Consider the following 23,383-nt stretch of genomic DNA (forward strand, 5'->3'; position numbering starts at 1 on the left):
TAATTCTCAAACTTGGAATAACTAAACAGTCTGATGAATTGCTGCCCTTACTGGAACAACATGCTATGTCTATAGCTATCTATCACATTGGACAGACAAGGCTACACAACTCTCCAAAGCATGAGGAGAGCTACAAATGCCTGCAAGTATCTCCCCAGGGAGCGTGCTTGACATGACTAGAGATATATAGTTATTGCATTAGAAGAGCATGTAGAAGATTTTCCAGCTTTCTCAACCACACAGTCTTCACCCCTGCTCTGGCCCTCAAAATGTGTGGTTTGGATATGAATCTGGAATCAGTAATCTCCTCAGCACCTTTGCATTCACCTACTGCTTCAAAGAGCTCTATGATCTTTGTCTTTAGGACTGGCCAGAAGATGAATTTCAGCTGATAACTCAGCTAAAGCTCTGAGGTGACAATGTTGTAAGTTATGTATATGGGAGTCTCCAATACCTTAGTTCTCAAGAGGAGTAGTATACTTGAGGATCTGGAAGCATGTGAAGCATCCCAGGAAGTTGTTTTAGTGAAATCCCATACCAGGCAGTTTGCCACATGCCCAACCAGCCTAGCCTGCATCTCACATGGCTTCAAAAGGGGCACTGAGGCTGGAGGTTCTGGCAGTAGAAAGTTGATTCAACATCCTGTTGCACCTGCCTTTTCCCCAGTACACTGGAAAACAGTAGAGGCCACAGCATCGTATCTATTAATCAAAAGCATTATTCTCAGAAAACATTAACTGACACCTCCCATGTAGGAGGGAGATTTATGTCAACTTTGATTTTTGCTTAGGTTAAGTCAAGTTGTTTGGCTCAGAGACAAAGGATGCATGTTTTCTCTCATATGTGGAAGTTAGATCTAGTTTATAAATATATAGTAAATACATACAAGGTCATATACATATGTATACCAACATATTAACTACAGTATGGTATATGACTATAGAGAGGAGAATATATGCTTATAGAAGAGAATATATGCTTATGGAGGAGATTCCAGTGGTGTCGCTCCATTGAACAACTAACTTACAGTCTAAGAAAATGAATAGCAGGAAGCTGGTACTGGAGTTGAGGTCAAGGGGAAAGGGATGAAGTCATGGGGAGATGAGCTGACAGTGGAGAGGAAGTGTGGGAGGATGAAAGTCAGAGTATTCATTGTATGGATGTGAAAATGGAACGAGGAAAATGGAGGAGACAGGTGGGGTTGGAAGTGATGGGAAGAATGATAAAAAAAGGGGTGCCATTAAGTTAATGCAGTGACATAACTGACATGTTAAGTTGAATCCTCTCAGTCCAGCTATTGGAAGATAATAATAATAATAAACCTTAGAGTTTTGCTTAAAAATAATAACAGTCTTCCAAATCCTGAGTTTTTACTCCAAGGAATGAAGGCATTAGGCAGAGATGTGAATCTTACTTTTCACAATGATTTGGAGGGCCTAGGACAGAAACAAGCATAGGGGCAGCATGTCTACCTGAGTCTACCTTCTGCTTTGGCCTTTTGGGTGTCTCCCCATTGTTGGTTTACAGCAACTCTCAACACCATCAAGACTAAAAAAAGAAAAAAAAAGTTCCACATACTTCAAGACGGTAATTTACTCACAAAGTAAACACACTTCCAACTTTATTAATAACCAACATTTTTTTATTAGAGCAGATACAGTTGTGAAAACTGTACATTATACATTTTGGTTTCAAGGATTATAAATAAAGGAACTCACAGGTAGGGAGTTCTTTTTCACAGCAAGAAACTTTAAATAAACAAAGTCATGTTTTTATTAAGTACATTGGCAGACTTCATGTGCTGTCCAAAATGTAGAGTACAGTATAACAACCCATTAGAAAGAGCCTTCATGTAAAATACAGCTGTGCACAGTTTAGAAAAATACCAACAATTTGAGCTTTGTTTTAAAAAAGCTTATAAATCATACATATATTTATAAATGGAACCAACATGCTCACTTTATAAACATATCCTTTAGTTATCTGTTACCCATTATTTCCAAGGCATTACAACGTTTTAAATAAACTTAATAGATTAAATATTTTATTTTCTTAAAAAAATTCAACTTTCCCAGCGATAAGGAGCTACGGGGTCAGGAAGGAGCAGTGAGAGAGTGAGGAGACTGACTGGGGAACTTAAGTTTGTTCTTGGGTTAAAAACGTACTTCCTAAACTGAAAAGTCAAAGCAAAATGTAAAAAATAAATATACAAGTTGCGATTCTTCACTTGCTCTCTTTCTGCCTTCTGCTTTTTTTCCATATTGGTCATACCCAGGATTCTCAAACATATTGTACTTCTGCAAAAAATGCCACCGAGTTTCTACTGTGCGAGTAAGAAGGCACACAGTGTACGGCTGTGCGGCCATGGGAATTCAGTGAGCTGTCCCTACTGCATTAAAAGATAACATACTTAACAAGGTAAAAAGAATCTTGGTTAAACCATGCAAATCATGAAATCGTTAGGAAAATCTCCCCCTCCACAATGTAATGTCTTAAAGAGACTTAACAAATACTTTTCCTCCCTGATTTCATTTTAAATGATTACTTTTATAATGACCATTTAGTTTCTCCTAAGTAAGCATGCTTCTGAGTAATAAAGGATAAACTATAAAACAGCAAAAAATCAGAATATGTCAGAACAACAAAGGATTGCAAAAGACAAATATATTTAAAATAAAAATGTCTAAAGATTTTAAAGTTCCAAATGAAATTATAAAAGGACTTTGAAAAACACAGAAGGCAGAAAATTGAGGAGCAGTGATTTTAACAAAGCCTTATGTGCTACCTGTAAGTGCTGAACAAAAATTTAAGTTGGGAACAGCAATGAAAACAAAAAAGAGCAGTTATTAATAGCATCTTGCTTAACTTTCATGGGAATTAACATAGCTACTGACAAGATTTTATTTGGTTGTAAAGTACGTCAGCAATGAAACTGAATCCTTTAAACACTGATTACTGCAATCCATGCAACATTTTGACTATCATTCTTAGAATTCTGGTGTCTTTCAGCCTTTAAATTTTAGCATCTCCTCAGTGCATAAAAATCCATCTCAGTTATGTTAAAATATATAAAATTACCTTCAGCTTGCTAAATTTTAAAGATACCTCTTTTATTTTAGGTTGAGGAAGAATAAATGACATGGGAAAAGGATGTATTGCTATGAAAACAAACACATTTCCACTAGCATTTTGTTGTTTCTTTTCCTTGAGATGCAACCTGTGTGTTTTGTCCAGCCAGGACTGCAGGTGATAGATGAGTATCCATCATATTTAAATAAACAGCAAAAATGAGCAGAGTCGTGCACAAGCAAATGAAACTTTCTCTCCCGGAACATTCCAGGGGATGTTAAAGCAGCAGGTCATGGCATAAGACTGGTGAGTGATGCTGCTACCTAGTTCTTCTAATGAGATAGGAGTGAGTGTTGGAACCAAGTCCACAGCAACACAATCTTCTGACCGCATTCCTTGGGCAGCCGTTTCCCCAGCTCCCTACTAAAAACGTCAGATGGTAAAATAGTAAGGCAGCTGTTGACTTCCATCAAAAAAAAAAATTGCAGCTCCATACATTTCCAGTTTAGTCACACTCTGCTGGGACAGATGGAGTAGCTGATGCCAAGAACTTCGCTGGATGGGGCTGCTTCAGCAGATTTTAAAAAAGAATTATTATTAAGTTTTGCTCTCCAACATGGCTGCTTGCTTCAGCTCCCAGAGGGCCCCAAAGCCACAAAGCATTCCCGGGGGGAACTGAACAGGTCCTCTGGGTGAATTTTCCAAGTTTCATCTCTCTTGCGATCCCATCCTAATTCCAAGCCTCCTTGCCTGTGTCTGCGCCATTTAAAGGGCTGAGGACACCTCGGCAGAGCTGTGGGCTAACACCACTAGTTGTCATGACTTCACTGAAGGGTCAAAACAGTTATAGCATTCAGTAACTATGTGGAATCACATTCAGGCACAGCCAACATTAAAGTGAAGGACAATATGTCATCGTTAAGAAGAACGGTAAATTCAAATATGAGAAAAGACTGGTATGTATTCAAAATTTTGTATATAAATTAAGGCCATCCTTACCTTTTTCCTGATTCCGATCAAGTTAGAAAGTGCACAAAAAGAATGGCCAACCCGATATTCAGCAGCATGACAAGAACAATCATGACTGAATTAGGGCCCTGCAAGGGAAATGGAACAAAACAAGCACAATATTTCTATGTTAATATATTACCAAAATATATTGTCAGAACCAATTACCAAAAGTACAGGGAAACACATATGGCTGAATGGTAACAGCAGTTCCAAAAGGTAGAAATTAAAAATAGTAGTGCTATGTTTAGAGGGAAACGTTGCTGAACTTTCACTTAAAAATGAATCTAGTCCTGAATTAGGTTAAAATGTTTTCAGTACTAAGTAAATGTTTTCAGGCTAGGTTGGGACCCACCACTACAGAGGGCCAGGAGCTAGTGGGAATTAGACTTTATCTCACACCACGAAAAAAAAAAAAAAACCAAAACCAAAACCATGTCCTTATCCTGGCAGTTAGGAAAGAAGAGTGAAAACAGAAGACAATGACACCTCCAAGAAAAAACTTGAAATGAGGTCTCTAACTTTTGCTTTCCTGGGACTCTGGAGCCTGTAGGTGGAATCTGTTAAGTGAGAAACTAAACACTCTCAGAAGTCATTTTTTAAGGCCTTACTTTTCATTTCTCTAACCATAACCACCCCAGTTCAGCAATCAAGTTATAGTTAGCAAACTGCAGAATCCATTTTTTGACAAATACCACTATAATAACTACTAGATAGCCCAAAGTCCTGAAACTTTTATTTACTTAAATAAAGCCCATATGACCCATCTACTCAGATCTAGCCTGCGGGGACGCCATCATTATTTTACTAGTAATGCCAAGATCATATCTTTCTAATAGAGTCTAACTCTTAAATGCATTAGAAACGTTCCAAACTGGATTTGAAACTTTATTGAGCTTATTCTGAAGATGAGGAAAACAGTCCTGTTATAGTTGGCCACCAAGTAAGACTATGTTGGAATGTTATAAATGTACGTTTTTAGTGGTGGGGGAAGGAGTGAAGAAGACTGGATTTTCATTGGCCAAGGGGCTCATCTTTCAGGCCCGGAGCTTGAGTCACATCACTGACTGCGATTGACTGGCAAGATGGGGAACAGAGGGCCAGAATGATATAGCATTGAGCTCAGTGTCTTAAGGGGGAGCAGAATCACAAGTGCCTCTGCAAGTCAATTTCAGAAGCTTAATGTAAGCAGAGAACTGGCAGCCCACATCTGTACTCCTAGCTACTCAGGAGGCTGAGATCTGAGGTTTGAGGCTGGAAGCCAGCTTGGGAAGGAAAGTCTGTGATATTCTTATCTCCAATTAACCACCAAAAAGCCAGAAGCAGAGCTGTGGCTCAAGTGGTAGAGCACAAACAGACACACACACACACACACACACACACACACACACACACACACACACACACCTTAATGTAGGGCTGGGATGTAGGCTCAGTGATAGAACACTTGTCTAGCATTCACATGGTTCAGGTACCAGAAAAAGGAAGGAAGGAAACAAAAACTTAAGCTGTGTCTCAATTATTACTTCCCATTTCATAAACCTTTAGAAGTCTCTGTGGATTTATACAAATCATTTAGAACTGGTTAGTAGTCTGGGTTTATGGATTATCTTGGAATGAATTTAGCAGCTTATCTTTCTGCAAGTTTTGGTCCACACTTCATTGTACTGATAATATAGAATCAATGAATAATGAACGAGAGCTTTATACAGGATGAAAAATACTTACGTATTTTCTACTGAACACATATACATATTTATCCTGTATATATTCTAACACACACATATTTATCCTATCAGTGTAGCTCTACATTTAAAGCTATTTTTAAAGATGACTCAGTGGGGATGAGAGTAAAGCAGCTATGAAAGGCTCAAACAGCAACCAGGTGAAAAATAAAAATCTGAGATGCCATGTGTAAGTTGCAGAAACCAAGTCATGACTTCTGTGTTCTCTTGATACCATGAAGGCTATGGGGCAGAAAGCTTTAAGGTGAAGTCCCACAAACATGTCTGTGGTGGCCAGTTATAGCTTAAAATAGCAAAATGAAAAAAAAGCTCAGTCTTGCTTTTCTAGACTGACTGGGACAGGTGTCACGGGAGGCAGAGTCAAAGTCCAGATTAGAAGAAACTTTCAGGAGGTCAGTTAGAAAAAGAAAACAGATGAGATCAAAATAGGAAAAGAAATTCTGGCTCAAGAAATGATCATTTTTTTCTTTTCATCAAGAGATAATCACTCATTTTAAATAATTAGGTCAAATTTAACTTCTCTAACTAAAAGTTAAAAGCGAAAACTTTTAGCTAGAGAAAGTTTAACTTTTTTTATTATCTGTCTTTATCTTCTATTTGGGGTGAGGTTCAAACTTGATCTCACAGTGAGGTTTTAGGATTTACAAACTCAAGAGAAAGATGGAGAAGATCTATCTCAAGACAAGTTGCTCATCGTAATAATGGCTGAGAAAAAAGGGCAGCCAATCTTCAGAAAGTGTTGAGATGCCTTATTGGAGAATTCTCAATTTTTCTATTCACTGATTAGGACCTAACAATGGCTATTTTTGTTCCTAACAGAGTTGAAACATCAGTGTCATGTAGAATGCGTGCCTCTGGGACTAAGTCCACATGGAACCACTGCTTGTAGGGATCATACATTTCTCAAGAAAAGTTAGATTCATCTCTAAGAAGCTTCCCTTGTCCCTCTCATACTCCCTCCCTTTGCTCTATGTGTTAGTCTGTGTCCCAAAAGATATGCTGTATTTGCAGGGTGGTACTGTGGTTGGACCAAACTATTCAGAGTTTTATGAACTTCATATGCTTCAACTTATGAACTTCACATGCTTCAACTAGTATGCCATTGAAACAAACATCACAGCAATTGGCAATGCTTTTGAAGCACTTACTTTGAGCTTGGCAGTGTGCTAAGAACTTCATGAGAATTATGTAATCTTCATAATTCCATTGGCTAGTGGCAGATAAGGAAACCAAAGGCACAGAACGGTTGGGAAATTTGTTCAGAGTCACAAAGCTAGCCAGCAGTAGAGCTGGGATTTGAACCCAGGAGGTTTTGCCTAAGACCCCAGACTCTTAGCTATGATTGCTTCACTCACATGAGCTCACTGACTATAAAATCACAGATCAAGTTGATCATGAGCCTGACCTCCAAGCAGACATCTGACTCAACTTGGATCTCTCAGCTACTCGCCAAGACCATTGACTGATTAATTCTGGGTTTCTCCCAAATGTCTGCTTTCGTGGGAAAGTGTCAATGAATTGAAACATATTGCTTGTAACTTCTACCTGTGCACAGTGCCTTTCTAGCTCCAAATTGTAGGTACTACTCTATTGTTTGGAAGCCATTCACTGGCTACCTTTCTGAAGACTATGCCACTTCCTAACCCTCAGGGAAGAGAAGAGGAGGTCCATCCTCAGGAGCACAAAAGACAGGAAGTTTTCCATTACCATTAGCAAGACAGCATTTTTACATGAAGGTATAAAGTCATTTGCTTTCTGGAACAGTCCCCTCACACCCACAGGCAGTATGGAGATCAGGGAGGCTACAGTGCTGCTGGAGTACAAACAGGGGCCCTGGAGACTGGCCTTCAAGGATGGGAATGCTTGGCTTACTCCCAAACCAAGAGGATTCTGCACAAGCAAAACATATGATTGTTTTTAAATAAGGAAGCTCTGAATTTATCCACTGCACCTATAGTAGTTTGTTTGTTTGTTTTTCCCTCTAGTGCTAAGAATTGAACTCAGATTCTCATACATGCTAGGTAAGTGTTCTATCACTTAAGCCATACCCCAGTCCTTTTATTTTTAGTTTGTTTTTCTAATAGGACCGGGTATGTTTTCTTGGACTGGTCTTAGACTATAGTTCTCCTACTTTTGCCATCTGTGTAGCTGGGATTGCAAAAGTGAATCACCATACCCAGCCCTAAGGTACTGTTTTAGAAAAAGTATCTTACAGGTAAGACTAGACTTTTTAGGTTTTTTTTTTAATCACAGATGAATGAGCAGGGCACTGAGACATATACTACCCCTATGAATTCTGGGAGCCAGCTGAAACCACTGAGTTACACAAAGGCCTTGTTTGAATTCCCACCTGTAAATCAGGCAAACTGTTACTGCTATAGACTCGAGGCTTTATGAGACCGTACATAATAACCATCTAATGAAAAATGATTATCACTTTTAAAAGTTCAGGACTGGTTACTGGTATATTCATGTTAAACTTTTTTTTTCTTTTTCTTTCTATTTTTGATGTCCGTGCTTGGCTTAAACTCAGGGCTTGGGCACTGTCCCTGAACTTCTTTTGCTTGAGGCTAGTGCTTTACCACTTGAGTCATGGCTGTACTTCTGGCTTTTTTTCCTTTTCTTTTTTCTTATGAGTAGTTTATAGGAGATTAGAGTCTCACAGGTTTTGCTGCCCAGGCTGGCTTTGAACTGTGATCCTTAGATCTTAGCTTCCTGAGTAATTAGGATTACAGTGTAAGCCACTGGTGCCCAGCTCATGTTAAACATTTTTTAAGAGTGAATGCTTAAAAATCAGAATGAATGCTTACTGAATAGTAGAGAGCCTCATAAAATTTCTCTGTTTTGAAAGAAATTTACCTCCATGGAGGTTGACTTTTAGGGAACTATTTGTCCAATTAATCTGATTAATTTATATTTAGTTAAATAACAAGGTGAAAATTTGAGAAAATCAATACTAGCAAGAGAAACAAGCATAAGGATTTTAAGCACTAATTAATTCAAAAGATGCATTTCACAAAAGGGGGAGGACAAGGGTGAGCAAATATAGTGATTATATTCAGTGTATATTATGTAGAAATTGAAGTACTTCAAGGTAGGGAGAGGGAAAATGGGAGAGAATGATGAAAAGAGCAACATTCATCTTCCTGACATATGGAATTATAACCGCCTTGTACAATTACTTAATTTTAAAAAAGATTAATTTCAATGTTCAATGCTAAGCATAAACTTTCTTTTTTTGTCAGATGTGAGGCTTGAACTCAGAGCTTGGGCGCTGTCCTTGAGCTTCTTTGTGCTAAGGCTAGCACTCTATAACTTGAGCCACTTCTCTTGGGGACTTTTCTGCCTGGACTAGCTCTCAACTGCTATCATCAGATTCTGAGTAGCAAGGATTACAGGCATGAGCCACAGGTATCCAGCTTAGCATAAACTTTTTATTGTTGTTGTGTTTTTGTTGTTTTTAGGAGTCTTGGGGATTGAACTCAGGATATCACGATTGTGGGCAGGATCTCTACCACTTAAGCTGCACCTTCGGTCCGCTAAGAGTAGGTTGCACAAACATAAATAGGAGCTGCTCTGTAATCTTGTTGGCCAGGTTACCAATCCACACCATTATGCTTATTTTTGAAATCACTAGCATTACCAGATTAGTGGTGTTTTATTTGTTAAGCTGCATTAATATTTAATGCCTCTATCTGAAGGCATAGGTGGCCAAGTCAGTAGGTCAGTTAATTTATATAATGAAAAATCAAATTTTTTAAACTACATGGATTATATAAATTCTGCAAAATTTGATAAGATACAAATTCTATGTATCATTCTACAACTAAAGCTCATGAAGAAGCGTACACACGTCAATCAGTAATTGCACTAACAAATATCTTACATGTTCAAGACACAGTGATAATGATAAATAGCATCTAAAAGAACACCAAAATTCTGAAGGCATTCTCATTCAGAAGGTACACAATTAAAGTAATTAAATTGCTGAAACATGTCTCATTTGTGATGATAAATACTCTGGTAGCAAAGCTAACTAATTAAGTAAAATCCAAGCTAAAATTTTGTGGGAAAATTGTTCATAACAGAACCTCCTACAGGAGGTTTCCTTTTGTGTAAAGATGACGATGTGTTTGTGTGTGAAAGGATGACCCAGCATGTCTTATTTCTAGAGGTCTGGGAGGCACTGGTCACAGGTTTTTTGTTGGGGGAGAGGAAGCTACACAAAGCTCACTATGAAAGCTCATACATATACATGAGACATTCTGGGCTGGTCAGGTTTTACCTACCCAATTTATGTGTGAGGAGGGCAGCTGAGTAGGCTCAGGACCTCCTGCCTGGAGAGCGCTTTGCTGCCTCAATCTATAAACATGGTATTCTACCATAAATGACCCTGTACACTGCCACGGCCTGGATGTCACCGCAATGCAGCCACCCCACTCCCTGAACAAAGCCAAGGGGAGAAATGACAGCACTTTTTGTGAGACTTACTGAATTGGCTTCTTTTTCCAAAGGAGGGCACGGATCGTTGCTTGCTGGATTCTTTGGTATAGCAAGTTCAGACTTCTTTGCTTTTGGCTCAGCTTTGCTTTCTTTGGCAACTGCTTTTGTCACAGACTTAGGGGGACTCCACTTGTTAGGTGACGGCTTGTGTACCAGTGCTGAGGAAGACTGGCTTGTTCCATCATCATTTTCCTCTTCTGCGTGGTGTTGGGGGGCATTCAATTTCACATAGTAGCCGTGATACTGAGAATGCAGCTCCCCGTTACTGGGGTTGGGGACATGGTGGCGGCCAGAGTATTTGGACACCATTGCTCCCGCCTCCTTTGAGGGGGCCTTCGACATCAAGGGTTTATTGACAATGGCTGTCACCTGCTCATCCACACTCCTTCTATCTTGATTGAGTCTTGCCCCTGAGCTGGGGTTTTGCTTCTTGGAGGGCTTTGGGGAGGAGGGCTGGGGAGAGTGGCTCTGTTTTGGACTGGCCTCAGGAGATCTGGGGGGTGTCGTGCCTTTGCGGTAAAAATGAGGCGATTCCTTTGGTGTGGGTGGCTTTTCTGGTACCTTTTCTTCTGGATTTTCTTTAGCGTCGACACCCTCTTGATATCTCTGTTTGATGTAATCAGGACCTGGAAAAAATTTAAAGTACAAGAAAATGATGATAATAAAAAGATGTAAAGGCTTGTTTGTATGTTCTCTGTCTGTCTGTCTGTCTGTCTGTCTGTCTCTGTCCTTGGTGGTGGGACCTGAACTCTGGGCCTGGGTGCTGTTCTTCAGCTCTTCAGCTCAAGGTGAGCCCTCTACCACTTGAGCCACAGTGCTACTACTGTTTTTTTTCTGCTTATGTAGTATTGAGGAATCAAACCCAGGGCCTCATGCATGCAAGGCAAGCACTCTACCACTGAGCCACCTTCCCAGCCACCCCCCCCTTTAACGAAATGATATTAACTGAAAAAATATATTTACAAAGACTTGAGTGTGAGTACATTTCATTCTCCAGGGAAGAGATTTGTTTCTGCAAAAAAAGGTGCTTTGAAGTTCACACAGACCACTATTTATGGTTTTGACAGCCATCAATATTCAACAGTTCTGATATCCCCAATAATTATATTGTTTCTGCATACCAGCAGAATACTAAGTGGAGTTGGCAGAGAAATGACACAGTTGAAGAACTAAAACAGAAGACAAATACTTGTGTAAAGAAACTGTACATATGGGCTGGGAAGGTGGCTCAGTGGTAGAGTGCTTGCCTTGCATGCATGAGGCTCTGGGTTCGATTCCTTAGCACCACATAAGCAGAAAAAGTCAGAAGTGGTGCTGTGGCTCAAGTAGTAGAGTGCTAGCCTTGAGCTGAAGAGCCAAGGGACTGCGCCCAGGTGGAGAGATCAGGCCCCAGACAGACAAAGAAAAAAAAAGAAGAAGCTGTACATAGATGACATTTGTCATGCTTAGAAAACTTTTCTATAGTTCAGGCTGTCCCACACAGAGTTGTTTCTCTGTAGCCTACTCGTAGCTGTGACAATCAGATTTGCCTACAGTGTTTAGGACAAGACAGTTGTCTGTCTCTGTAGTCTCAGGATTTTTATGTTATTAAAATGTATTTCAGGGTTGTTGATAAATAATCCTATTTTATTAATTAATTTATTTATTGGGTCCAGTTGTGGGGCCTGAACTCTGGGCCTGCGCACTGTCCCTCAGCTCTTCAGCTCAAGGCTAGCGCTCTACCACTTGAGCCACAGTGCCACTTCCGGCTTTTTTCTTTTTGCTTATGTGGTTCTGAGGAATGGAGCCCAGGGCCTCATGCATGCAAGGCAAGCACTCTACCACTGAGCCACCTTCCCAGCCCCGTATTTTTTATAATTAGAGTTTTATTTTTCTTTCAGAGTGACTCTGCATAACTACAGGAATGAGAGCTAATCAAGTGTGGTGGCAAGACAGTGAGGGTTGAAGTGGTGCCAGTGGTCACTGAGAGGCCAGTATGGGGCCCTGAACTCTCCAGCCAGTGCCATTCTAGGTGGATCAGCCTCAGCCCTGCCCAACCATCGAGTCATGTGTAAACTGGCTACCATTCTACCCATCAGCCACTTCGTATCTCATAAGGTGAAGCAGAAGTTACATACAGCACAGCTGGCCACCTTCTCATAAAAGGGCAGGAACTGATACATTAGCTCTCAAATACACCGGGAGAAACTACCTTCATCAGCTTGCTTAAAGGGGTGACCAACTCTTGTCCAAGCCACAGCATTATGTGCTCATAGTGCCTTCCTGCCATCAGCCCTACTCCACACCCCAAGCCAACCAAAGCTTTACAGAAGAGAAAAGAGCAGTTAAAGCCCAGCCCTAGTAAAAAGTGAGACCTTACCTCAAAAATAACCAGAGATAAAAGGGCTGGAGGCCTGTCTCAAGCAGTAGAGAGCTTGCCTAGCAAGTATGAAGCCCTGCTTTTAAACCCCAGTACTGCCAAAAAAGAAAACTGTTAAAGGGCCAGGTATAATGGTGCATCCTTGTAATTACAAGCCACTCAGGGACAGTGATTGGGAGTATCTCTGTGGTTCATAGTGAGTCTGGGAAAAAAATGTTTTGCCTAATTTCAACCAATGGGTTCATGCCTGTAGTCCCAGCCATGAGAGAGGCATAGGTAAAGGGATGAACTTCCAGGCTGACTGGGGAAAACCATGAGAATCTATTTGAAAAACAGCTGAAGTAAAAAAGGGCTAGGAGTATATGTGGCTTAAGAGGTAGAGTGACTGTCTAGCAAGCATGAGGCTCTGAGTTCAACTTACATTATTCCCATAAATAACACCATATTGCATATTTATACTCTCAATTGCTTGTCTCATAGCAGTTGGTCTAATAAGTTATTTGAATGAGATTGCTACTTTTATATAAGGCATTTTCTGAAATTTAAAACTACATGGAAGCTGTAGAAAGCAGGTGATAAAATCCTCATTTTACTGACATGGAGACTGCTATTACAGCTAAAAATTATAGTTACGTTTAGGAGAAAACATAATGTAACATATAGGGTAATTGTTGAACATTAGAAATGAGGCTTTCTCTTGCAGATTGTACACATCAGTATTATTACAATTTCCATCCTCTAGAAGATAAACCAAATTTTTTGGGATTCAACTTTCCCCAAACCACCAAGATCTCTTGGCCAGAACTGACTTTTTGAAGATCAAGATGTTGCCCCCTTGTTAAATTGGTGATTTTTTGGGGGGGGGTCTGTTGTAGGGCTTGAACTCTGGGCCTGGGTGCTGTCCCTCAGCTCTTCAGCTCAAGGCAAGTGCTCTACCACTTGAGACACAGTACCACTTCCAGTTTTCTGGTGGTTTATTGGAAATACAAATCTCATGGACTTTCCTGCCTGGGCTGGCTTTGAACAGTGATCCTAAGATCTCAGCCTCCTGAGTAGCTAGGATTAAAGGCATGAGCTCCCGGCACCCTGCTGGCTTTTTTAAAACTCCTATGTTCAAACTAGTAGCCTGAATTTCTGACCCAGCTTGAGGCTTCTCACTGAATGGACAAAATGGGTGATGGTAGTCATACAAAAGGTAAGGTCTTCCTTTCTGAAATCTTGGATCTGTATAGCACCATGGGCACATGAAATTACTTCTCCATCAGCAACTTCACCCTTACTTTTCACGTTTACTTGTTTTTGGTGCTGGCAAATGACCCCAGGGACTCATGCATGCTAAGTATATTCTGTATCACTGAGCTACATGCCCAGCCCTAGCTCCTACGTTTTCAAGCCCACAAGGTCATCTGTAGTGGTCCTTGACAGAGAAGCCCTTGAAATTTCACAAACCTCCTCCTCTTCTGTGATAAAGTATATTCTCTCAGAGAGCCTGATATAGTGTTTACTTATAGACTTCTTGTTCACCCCTTCATTCAAAACAAAATCAGAGTTGATTTTTTATTTGCGCTCTGTTGCTATTTAAGTTTACAGCATTACTGAACCTATTCATCTAGGTATGGTACACCCAAAGTATACTGTAATGATAAGTAAAATCACTGGCTTTCAGAGCCAATGGGATGGTAATTGAAGCTACCTAACACTGAACCAATGGAATATTTTAATGTCATCAATGTAACAGGTGGGTGTAAAACTGTCAATAGCTTTATCTTAAAGTAAAGGCATGTAAAAAGCTAATACTCAACTATACTGGAAGCAAAAGGTAAAAAGCCACTAAACTTGGGGAAATAATGTGTGTTTCATTGTGAAGACTTGAGACCATGAGAGTCCAGCCTGCAAATTTAGAACTAATCCTGGTAACCATCAGTCCCACCTGTATTTTCTGTGAGAATCAGAAAGGGAAGTTTCTCTGACAGAATGCAACCAAAGTGGTGGCTGCCAGTATAGGAAGAAAGGTGTTTATGTGGGGAATGACTTATGCAACTCAGTAACACTTGTTCAAGAAGAATTAAAAAATAATTAAAGCTAGCACTTAAAATGATAGGTTTTAGTTATCTGAAAAAAGCTAATAACATCTGAATATAAAACACGTTTCATAAATAGTGAAGATAATTCTCCCATTTACAAATTTAGACTATACTCCCCCCTTTTTTTTGGTCACTTGTAGGGCTTAAACCCTGGGCCTAGGCGCTGCCCCTCAGCTCTTCAGCTCAAGGCGAGCGCTCTACCGCTTGAGCCACAGTGCCACTTTCGGTTTTCTGGTGGTTTATTGGAGATAAGAGTCTCACAGACTTTCCTGCCTGGGCTGGCTTTGAACCTCAATCCTCAGATCTCAGCCTTCTGAGTAGCTAGGATTACAGGCGTGAGCCACCAGCACCCAGCTTAGACTATACTCTTATGAACAGGCCGAGTTGACAATAATTTGGCCAATGGAGTAATCTATATTAGTGGGTTAACAAAGCTAAATCATGGACATCTCTAAGTCTAATCACTTCTTTATCCTTTTTTGGTGCCTCTTTGGTTACATATTTCTTGTTCTAGTATATTAGAAAAGGCACTGTATGCTTACTCTAGGGGTACCCTTATTAAATAAGTTTTTTAGGCATATTCACCTATATCAACATGTTACTCAAAGTCTGCTGAGTGCAAAGAAATCACTAGAATGGTGGCAGAATAACTTTTACACAAATAGATCTACATGAGGGGGTGGGTGGGAGATGGGAAGGGTTGGGAAGAGGAAACAAAGGAGGAGGCAACAATGCTTGATAAGAAATGTACTCATTACCTTGCCCATGTAATTATAACCCCTCTGTACGATATTTTTACAATAAAGAAAATATATCTACATGAGTTTGGAACCAGTGGTTCAGGCCTGTAATCTTAATTTCTCAGGAGGCTGAGACTTGAGGATCAGTGAAGTTGTCCTTGGAAGAAATGTCTGCTAGACTCCACCTCCAAAATAACCAACAAAGAGCAGGACTGTAGAAATGGCTCAGTACCATAGAATGCAAGTGAAAAATAAACAAGCTGAGTGAAAGCACAAGGCACTGAGTTCAAGCCCCAGAACTGGGGGAAAACTTTTTCTCTATTATGCATGGAAGATGACTGGTTAAAGAAATCAATGTGCCCTCAAACAGTGGCTACCATATTTGTCATCTATCAGAAAGACAAATGCTCAGAGATTCTGATTTAAGAAAAAGTACAAATCAAAGCCTGTGTATCTTAATGTTTAACAAATGTTCCAGGTGATTCTAATACCCAGACATAGGTGTTTGAAAGCATGCAAAGTTTATGTGTTGAGATATGGACCCAATACCAGCCTTGTCTAACTGACTACATCCAGTAAAAAATGGATCCTAGGTGATATAGTCATGTGACAACCGAATAAACAATGAAAATGCACAGTTGGATTTTTCCAGAGTAACAGTAAGTGCTTTTTAAACTAGATATTTAAAGTAAGGCAGAGGACAGAAGCTTTTCTGGACTAGAAGATATCTCTGGAAGGCACCTGCTGTGCCTGCTACTTGTTCTGGGTAGTTACGTGTGCTAGCAATGCAGTGCTAGCCAGGTAACACTGATGAGAAGCAGTGGTTCATTCACAGGATCTTCCAGAATGCTGCCAGGGAGGGAAGCCTTGACAAGTATTCATAGTGTTGCATGCAGCCATGATTTCCAAGATCCTATGTGTAAATCTAAGGGCAGCTTTGTCCCTCCTGGAGACTGACATAGGGAAGAATCCAGATGCAAGTCACCTGCTCCAGACATGCCACACAGCATGAAACGCCATACAGCATCATTCACTGACACTAAGACAAGCTGTCAGAGTTGGCACAAAGGCTCTGGACAGACCATGAGAGTCTGAATTTCAAGGCAAGTCTCAGTAGGTTGGTTGTAGGCAGAGTTCCCAAACAAATGTCTACAAAGGGCTGGGTGTGGCCTTAAGCTTGTAACCCTAGTTACTTGGGAGGCAAGAATTGAGGGATTTCCATTTGAGGCCTTCCCAGGCATAAAAGTTTTTAAGATTTCATCTCCATCAATGGCTAGCTGCATTGGTTTTTGTGCTTGTTATGCCAGATACAATGGAAAGCATAATTAAAGGGGTCAGAGCCTCGGTCAGGCTGGGCATCCTGAAAGACCTTCCCTTGAAAATAACCAATGCAGAAAGGGGCTGGCAGCATAGCTCAAGTGGTAAAGTAACTGCCTCACAAGCTCTGAGTTAAATACCCCCAAACCCAAACAAATGTCTAGTGGAGTAGGGCCTTATTAAATGCTTAATAGTGGCAGCAGGAGTCACTAATAACAATAATAATTTTATCTATAGACTGCTAATCAGGGAAAAAGGACCAGACTACACGATTCTAAAAGGTGATACAAACTGCAGCAAAATCACATTTTGTGATCCGTAGGGAAAGAACAACACTTTCCATTGGACTTTCCAGTCCCATCTGTAACAATGCCACAATGCCAGAGAACACAACACTGTACTCAGTGTGAGCCACAGGACATCCACTCCAGGGCCCTGCACTTGACTGGCCCTGTCCACATTTGTGAAAGGAATAATAAGTAGTAATAATAAATAATAAATAGCAATAATAACAAGCAAACACACCAATTTTAATCACCAGTGGATTATTTCACTTTTTTTCATGAATACCTGTATTCAGAATCTTAGGCTTGAAAGGTGAACGTGAGAGTCATCACTCCTAGATGCTTTATTTGTACATGTTGATGATAGGCACAGGTATTTATTTACATAGTAAACATATGCTTTGATCTTTAAAGACTTCTAATTCATACCAGAAATGCAAGCTTGGTTAACACTAAATAACCTGCAGGCTGCACTTCCACCTTAAATAATGAATGTGCTGCGTGTGAGCACATGCCTGCTTCAGCAGAGGAAGACAAAGTTTGTTGAGATGTTGCCTAGGAAAGGAGGCTGGCTCTCTTCCAAGAGGACTCAAAGTAATAAATTCACCATGTTCCAAAGCAGTGTTTCAATTTCTTTAACCCATGCCCAGACCACTGACAAATGCAAAAGTTAATGCCCTATTTAATAGCACTTGAAATTAAAAACAAACTAAAATTTTGGTGGAAAGGAAACTGAAGAGCCAGGAATATAGTTTCCCAATTGTCTGGTTCTTTAATCCCTTCTACTTGTCAAAAGCTTCATCCGGCCTTCCCGCCTTCAGAAACTTGATTTTATAGTATTTGTATGTAGAACCACTGCTTGGGGCCTACTCATATCCAAAGCTCACAAGGCTGATGTAAAAGGCTAATCCATTAATTCACAGTGAGCAGGGTAAATATCACACAGGCCACAAGACCTGTGCTGACACTCCCTTCGGGCAGACCTCCATGAGTTACTGGTGAATGTGGAATCAGAACAAGGAGCATGAGATGAATCAACTATGTAATGGCATCAGGTTGAGCTAGCCTGATGTGTCCATTTCCTCAGTCATGATGATCTTGCCAATAGAGCCATCCACCACTGGCCACAGTATCCTGCCCTATAATAGAAATGTCCTTGCCAATGCCACTGAGATACTCCAAGGTTTTGGCTCAGGCTTCTCCTCCTCTGGACAGGCTCTGGATATACACTGCCAATTTTTGCCTCTGACTCACTTTTCTTCTATACTTTGAGGGTGACCAATTTCTTTTTAGATGTTTTCATATTCCTAGTCCTGTCATAAGGAACTTCTAAAGTCCTTATAGCCTTGCAATCATGGATTGTGAGTGATCAGGTGACCAATGTCTAAGCATGCCTATGGCTCAATTTCAAGTTTACCCCTCAGGGGGAAAGTTCTAAATTCTCATTTGGTGGGGGGCGGGGACTCACTATTCATGCACACCAATTGCAATTTCCATTTCTCTGTGTTTATGCAATTATGTACACATTTTCCCCATATATCCCATTTGTTCACGTTTTATTATTAACTTCTTGAGAGGGTTAAGTTTAATTAATCTAACCCTTTGAGAACTTAATATCCCATATGTCTATGTTTTAGTTTCCCTTTGCATTTGTAAATGAACTGTAAATGATACATGTTTAAACTATAGGCATAAGGATTGAATTAAGATGGCCAACATGTGAAAATACTGCCAGTGCCTGAAGATAGATAACTTACTATGAAAACATTCAAAATGCAAGCCATGACAGACACATTTTTATCTAGGCTTAAGGCACATGTACTACACACAAAGGTGACACTTGTAACTGAGCTATGTAAATTAAGTGAGCAGAAGTACTTGAAAGCCCGGTTAGCAAATGTTTCTATGATTTGATCACCCTGTAAAGGCAGAGTGGAAAGCATGAGCCATGGTCCCCGGAGAAGATCTGCAATACTTGGTAAGAAAGGCCTTCTATACAGCTGCTGAAGGAAATGCTGGCTGTGGGTCAAAGGGTATTGCAGCTTTCCATGCTGTGGCCGTAGCCTCAAAGAGACCTGCTGTCATCTCATGCTACTGGGATGTATTCATTACTGATGGACAAATTGCTTATATGAAGCTATTTTTGCTAAGAAAGGGTGAGATTACATTTTCCCACAATATTTCTTTCCCTTCAAATGCATTTGCACCATAAAAGGCCTTACCATTTAGTCTGAGAAACTAAGATGACCTGTATCATTTACCTGTGGGTAGTACCTAATGGAAGTCTAGAGGGACTCTATCCCCCAGTAGAATTAACAACAGGACCAAAAATTAGCATCTGCAGACAATAGTATGTTTGTTCATTGAGAGAATAACTTAAATTCACTGCCTCTTAACTGTCCAGCTTGTCCTTATGGCAGTACCATTGGGGAGCATGGGGCAGAACACTCCCCAACCCCCAACCCATTTCCCACTTGCTCAGCTCTTCTATAACTCTTATACCCTGGAAGGGCTAATTCACCAAGGTACTTAGACACCAAGGAAGTACAACTTTATTTCACACCATAAAAATTCCTTTGATCAGAGGTCATTGCAAACAAATGCAGAGTCCCTTTCCAAACAAACAAACTCCCACATACACGCATGAAAGGATTTAAATCCCATCAAAGACTTAAAACAGATGCACATGAAAGAAAATACTCATTATGACCAGTTGCCTCCCTTGACCTAGAACTCTTGAAAAATCACTCTGTGACTCCATCAGCAAGCCAACTGGGCCCTCTTTAGCTTTTTTGGTGTTCAGTCTTTGCCTGGCACTGTTTACTTTTCATGAGGCAACAATAAACCCAAGATCTTCAAAATCTATTTGTTATTTTCCCCTCACTCCTCCATCATTTAGTACAGTGATGTTTCTAGATTTTCTCTGGCTCTTGACATTGGTTATACTTTGCTGACTGTAACAAGACTTAAAAACCGGCTTTTGATGAAAAGCATTGACTACATACTTTGGCCTTCAATGTAAAAGGTGGGAGAAAAGCTTTTGTATCTTTGCCTTGAGTCATTCTTTCCTGCAAGTCACTGAGAACCAAGGAAGGGGCCAGACAGAAGACTGGACCAGATATCAATAACAAGGGCTCAGCTGACAAATGTGCTATTGGGCACCACTTCTCAACTATGATCTACTCATGATAACTTCATTAACCTACAGAGGTTTCAACATACTACTTATGCACATATTTTGCTCCTGTCCTAATTCTTTGTCTATTTAAACCTCTATAGGTTTACATACAGTCATGAACAGATCATGACTAGACTTTGAAGATGACTCAAGATGTACTGATATGCTGTCTTCCTGTACCATGCATGTGTCATGTGATAAATCTTGCTCTGCTTTTTATCATGTCTCTTTCATAGCATACAGAGGCAGGTGCCACACCTTGATTTGTGGGACTCCTTGAGTCTGGGGTCTAAAACCCTAGTTTCATTATCCATATATTAGGATTCAGAGCCATGCTGTGGCTCCAATGTACCACTCTCTGGGAAACTGCACTCACACTGAACATACCATACTGTGTAGGGTACTGGGATAGCTGTTGAAGTTTACTAATATAATAAAAAATCATCAAGGAGAAGTTCTTTACCAAGGAAATAAATTTTTTTTAAATGAAGTAAGGAGGTAGTAAGATTTGAACTTGGGGATTTGTGCTTGCTAGGCAGATGTTCTACCACTTAAGCTATGCTCCAAGCCTGAAATAGATTTTTTTCAAGAAACTTGATGCAGTCATTTTTGTTTCTTCAGCTAGAAATCTGTTGATCTCTGAAAGCAATTGTTAGAAAGATAATGATGTATGTAATAAGGTGACTCTAACTGCTTTGCGAAAAGAATAAACCATTGCAGATGGAGTGGAAGAAGTATGAAGCAAATTAAATATGTACACTTACTGCAAATAATTTTGATTGGCACTTAACAACATTTCTTTTCTTCCTTTTTTTTTGTGGTCGGTCGTGGGGTTTGAACTCTGGGCTTGGGCGCTGTCCCTGTGCTCTTCAGCTCAAGGCGAATGCTCTACTGCTTGAGTCACAGAGCTACTTCTGGTTTTTTAGTGCTTTATTGGAGATAACAGTCTCATGGACTTTCCTGCCCAGGCTGGCTTTGAACCCTGTTCCTCAGATCTCAGCCTCCTGAGTAGCTAGGATTACCGGTGTGAGCCACCGGCGCCTGGCTACTTTACAACATTTTTGAGACACATAATGAATGAGGACTTATTTTATGCCCTTTCTTCCTTATGGAATTTATTTTCAGCTTAATCTGTGCAGAGTAAGTGATTCACTGTGTTATCTTCTAATTACACTCCTTTAATGTTCAGATATATCTTTTTAAAAATCATAATACTTGCTGGTTCTTCTTTTGCTGCTAATGTTAGGTGTCTTTGAGTCTGGGGTTGTCACAGAATTTACAATTGTCACTTAGATAATTTTAACAAAAAGATACTTCTTGTTTAGAGATGTTGGCTCATAGTTTGCTGATGATATGTGGTTGGGGGTGGGGTTGGGTGGTTTGGAAGGTAAGAAGATGGGAAGGTGGCTCAGGCAGGGAGATACCCTGGGCATAATTCAAATTCCCAATGCTGACATTCAGATGATTACAATATTCTACCATGTATTTATTACTGCTGAGATTCATAAAACACCTTTAAAGGAAAAGGAAAAGAAAACCAATGCCAGTGCTCCCACCTCTGCAAGCTAAGAATTGGTGTACCTGGTTGGTAGAAATCAGGCGACAGCTCCCTGGCCACAGCTCTCGCGATGTCACATTCCTGGCGGGCGGCCACTGCAGCCTGGTCAGCAGCGTCAGCTTTTGCTCTGGCGTGTGCAGTCCTGCATGGGCACAAAAGGGCCAGTCAGCAAAGGTAGCACCTTATTAATTACACATGGATAAGCAAACTTGGATCTGGGAAATGTTAATTCCGATCAGGGTCTGACCCCGGCAGTAGGAACTCTCAGGATGGTATCCCTGTGAGACTTCAATGATGTCAACAGAGGTGAAACCACCTGTAAATAGCCTCAGTTCTTCAAGCCTGAGTATGAGAAATGTGGATGTTGCCTGATGTGATTTCTGGTTGACAAAAGTGCTGGATCAACTAAACTGCACACTGTGGTTGGCATTTATCCCTGAAACTATTGAAAATAGACTTTGAGCATAAAATTAAGCAGTGTTCTTGGATCAAAGTCCTATGGTAAAACCAATATGTGCATTTGATGACTAAAAGTCTGCATACTAGTAAGATGGTAAAATGGTTCTTTGGGGAAAAAAGTTAAACTGTTACTGGAAAAGTTGGTCAATTCCTAAGGTGTAAATACTCCCATCATGGCCAAATTCAGGCTCTTAGTGTGATGTGACTGTGTGTGTAGTTGAGAGGAGCTGTGCATCACTGGCTCTCATCTGTCTGCTTGGGAGGGTTAACAAGGATTCCATTTAGTTGATTTTTCAATATGCTTTTTTTGGTGGGGGGGAGGGGTCCGGTTGTGGGGCCTGAACTCTGGGCCTGGGCGCTGTCCCTCAGCTCTTTAGCTCAAGGCTAGCACTCTACCACTTGAGCCACAGCGCCACTTCCGGCTTTTTTCTTTTTGCTTATGTGGTGCTGAGGAATCAAACCCAGGGCCTCAGGCATGCAAGGCAAGCACTCTACCACTGAGCCCCTCAATATGCTTCTTTTATCAGATTCAAAGGGCTAGTAGTAGGCCCAGCAGGTGAGGACAGAATGGATCTTGGAGTAATCCATTCCCTTTCTGGTTTATCCCCAATTACTAAAATCTTAACTCTCTAGAGGGCTGGGGAGAAAATGGTAGGGAAAAGAATCAGGCTTCTTATGGACTTACACAGATTTTTACCAGCCTAAGAAGAGAGGATTGGAGGCTTGACAAAGCACTGGAGGTATTCATTTCCCAAACTGGAACAACCTTGTCTAGTTAGTCTTTATACGGTGAATACAGGCACTTGTTTCTTATAATCTTGTATATTTTTATCATATTATTATCAGTATTAGGCAAGGCTATAGTAGTAAAACCTTAATGAAAGTATGGAAGAAGTATACACACTTATCTCAGAGACAAGAGAATGGAAGAGTCAGGAATTGGCTCTGGGCTCCTGCTGGTCTTGGGGAAAAACAGGTGGCAGCGGGAGGAAGCCAGAAGGCCCAACTCCCAGGGCCAGACTACAGAAGGAAAAAAGGAAGATGAGGGTTTGAACTGAGCATGGGGTTAGCTAGTAGGA

General features: G+C 40.6%; 1 protein-coding gene across 1 annotated transcript in view; it reads right to left on the minus strand.

The window, feature by feature from the left end:
• Positions 1-1,698: 1,698 nt before the first annotated feature.
• The window catches only part of Jph1 (junctophilin 1), a 79,802-nt gene continuing 58,117 nt past the window's right edge, over positions 1,699-23,383 (minus strand). Inside the window, exons 3-6 of the mRNA XM_013028431.1 lie at positions 21,869-21,987; positions 10,314-10,951; positions 4,069-4,166; positions 1,699-3,637 (exon numbers count right to left, since the gene is read on the minus strand). Of these exons, the coding sequence (XP_012883885.1) occupies positions 4,086-4,166; positions 10,314-10,951; positions 21,869-21,987 (838 nt within the window). The 3' untranslated portion in view covers positions 1,699-3,637; positions 4,069-4,085. The remainder of the gene's footprint in view (positions 3,638-4,068; positions 4,167-10,313; positions 10,952-21,868; positions 21,988-23,383) is intronic.

The sequence above is a fragment of the Dipodomys ordii genome, unplaced genomic scaffold, assembly GCF_000151885.1.
Source record: "Dipodomys ordii isolate 6190 unplaced genomic scaffold, Dord_2.0 Scaffold109, whole genome shotgun sequence".
NCBI classification, from domain to species: Eukaryota; Metazoa; Chordata; class Mammalia; order Rodentia; family Heteromyidae; genus Dipodomys; species Dipodomys ordii.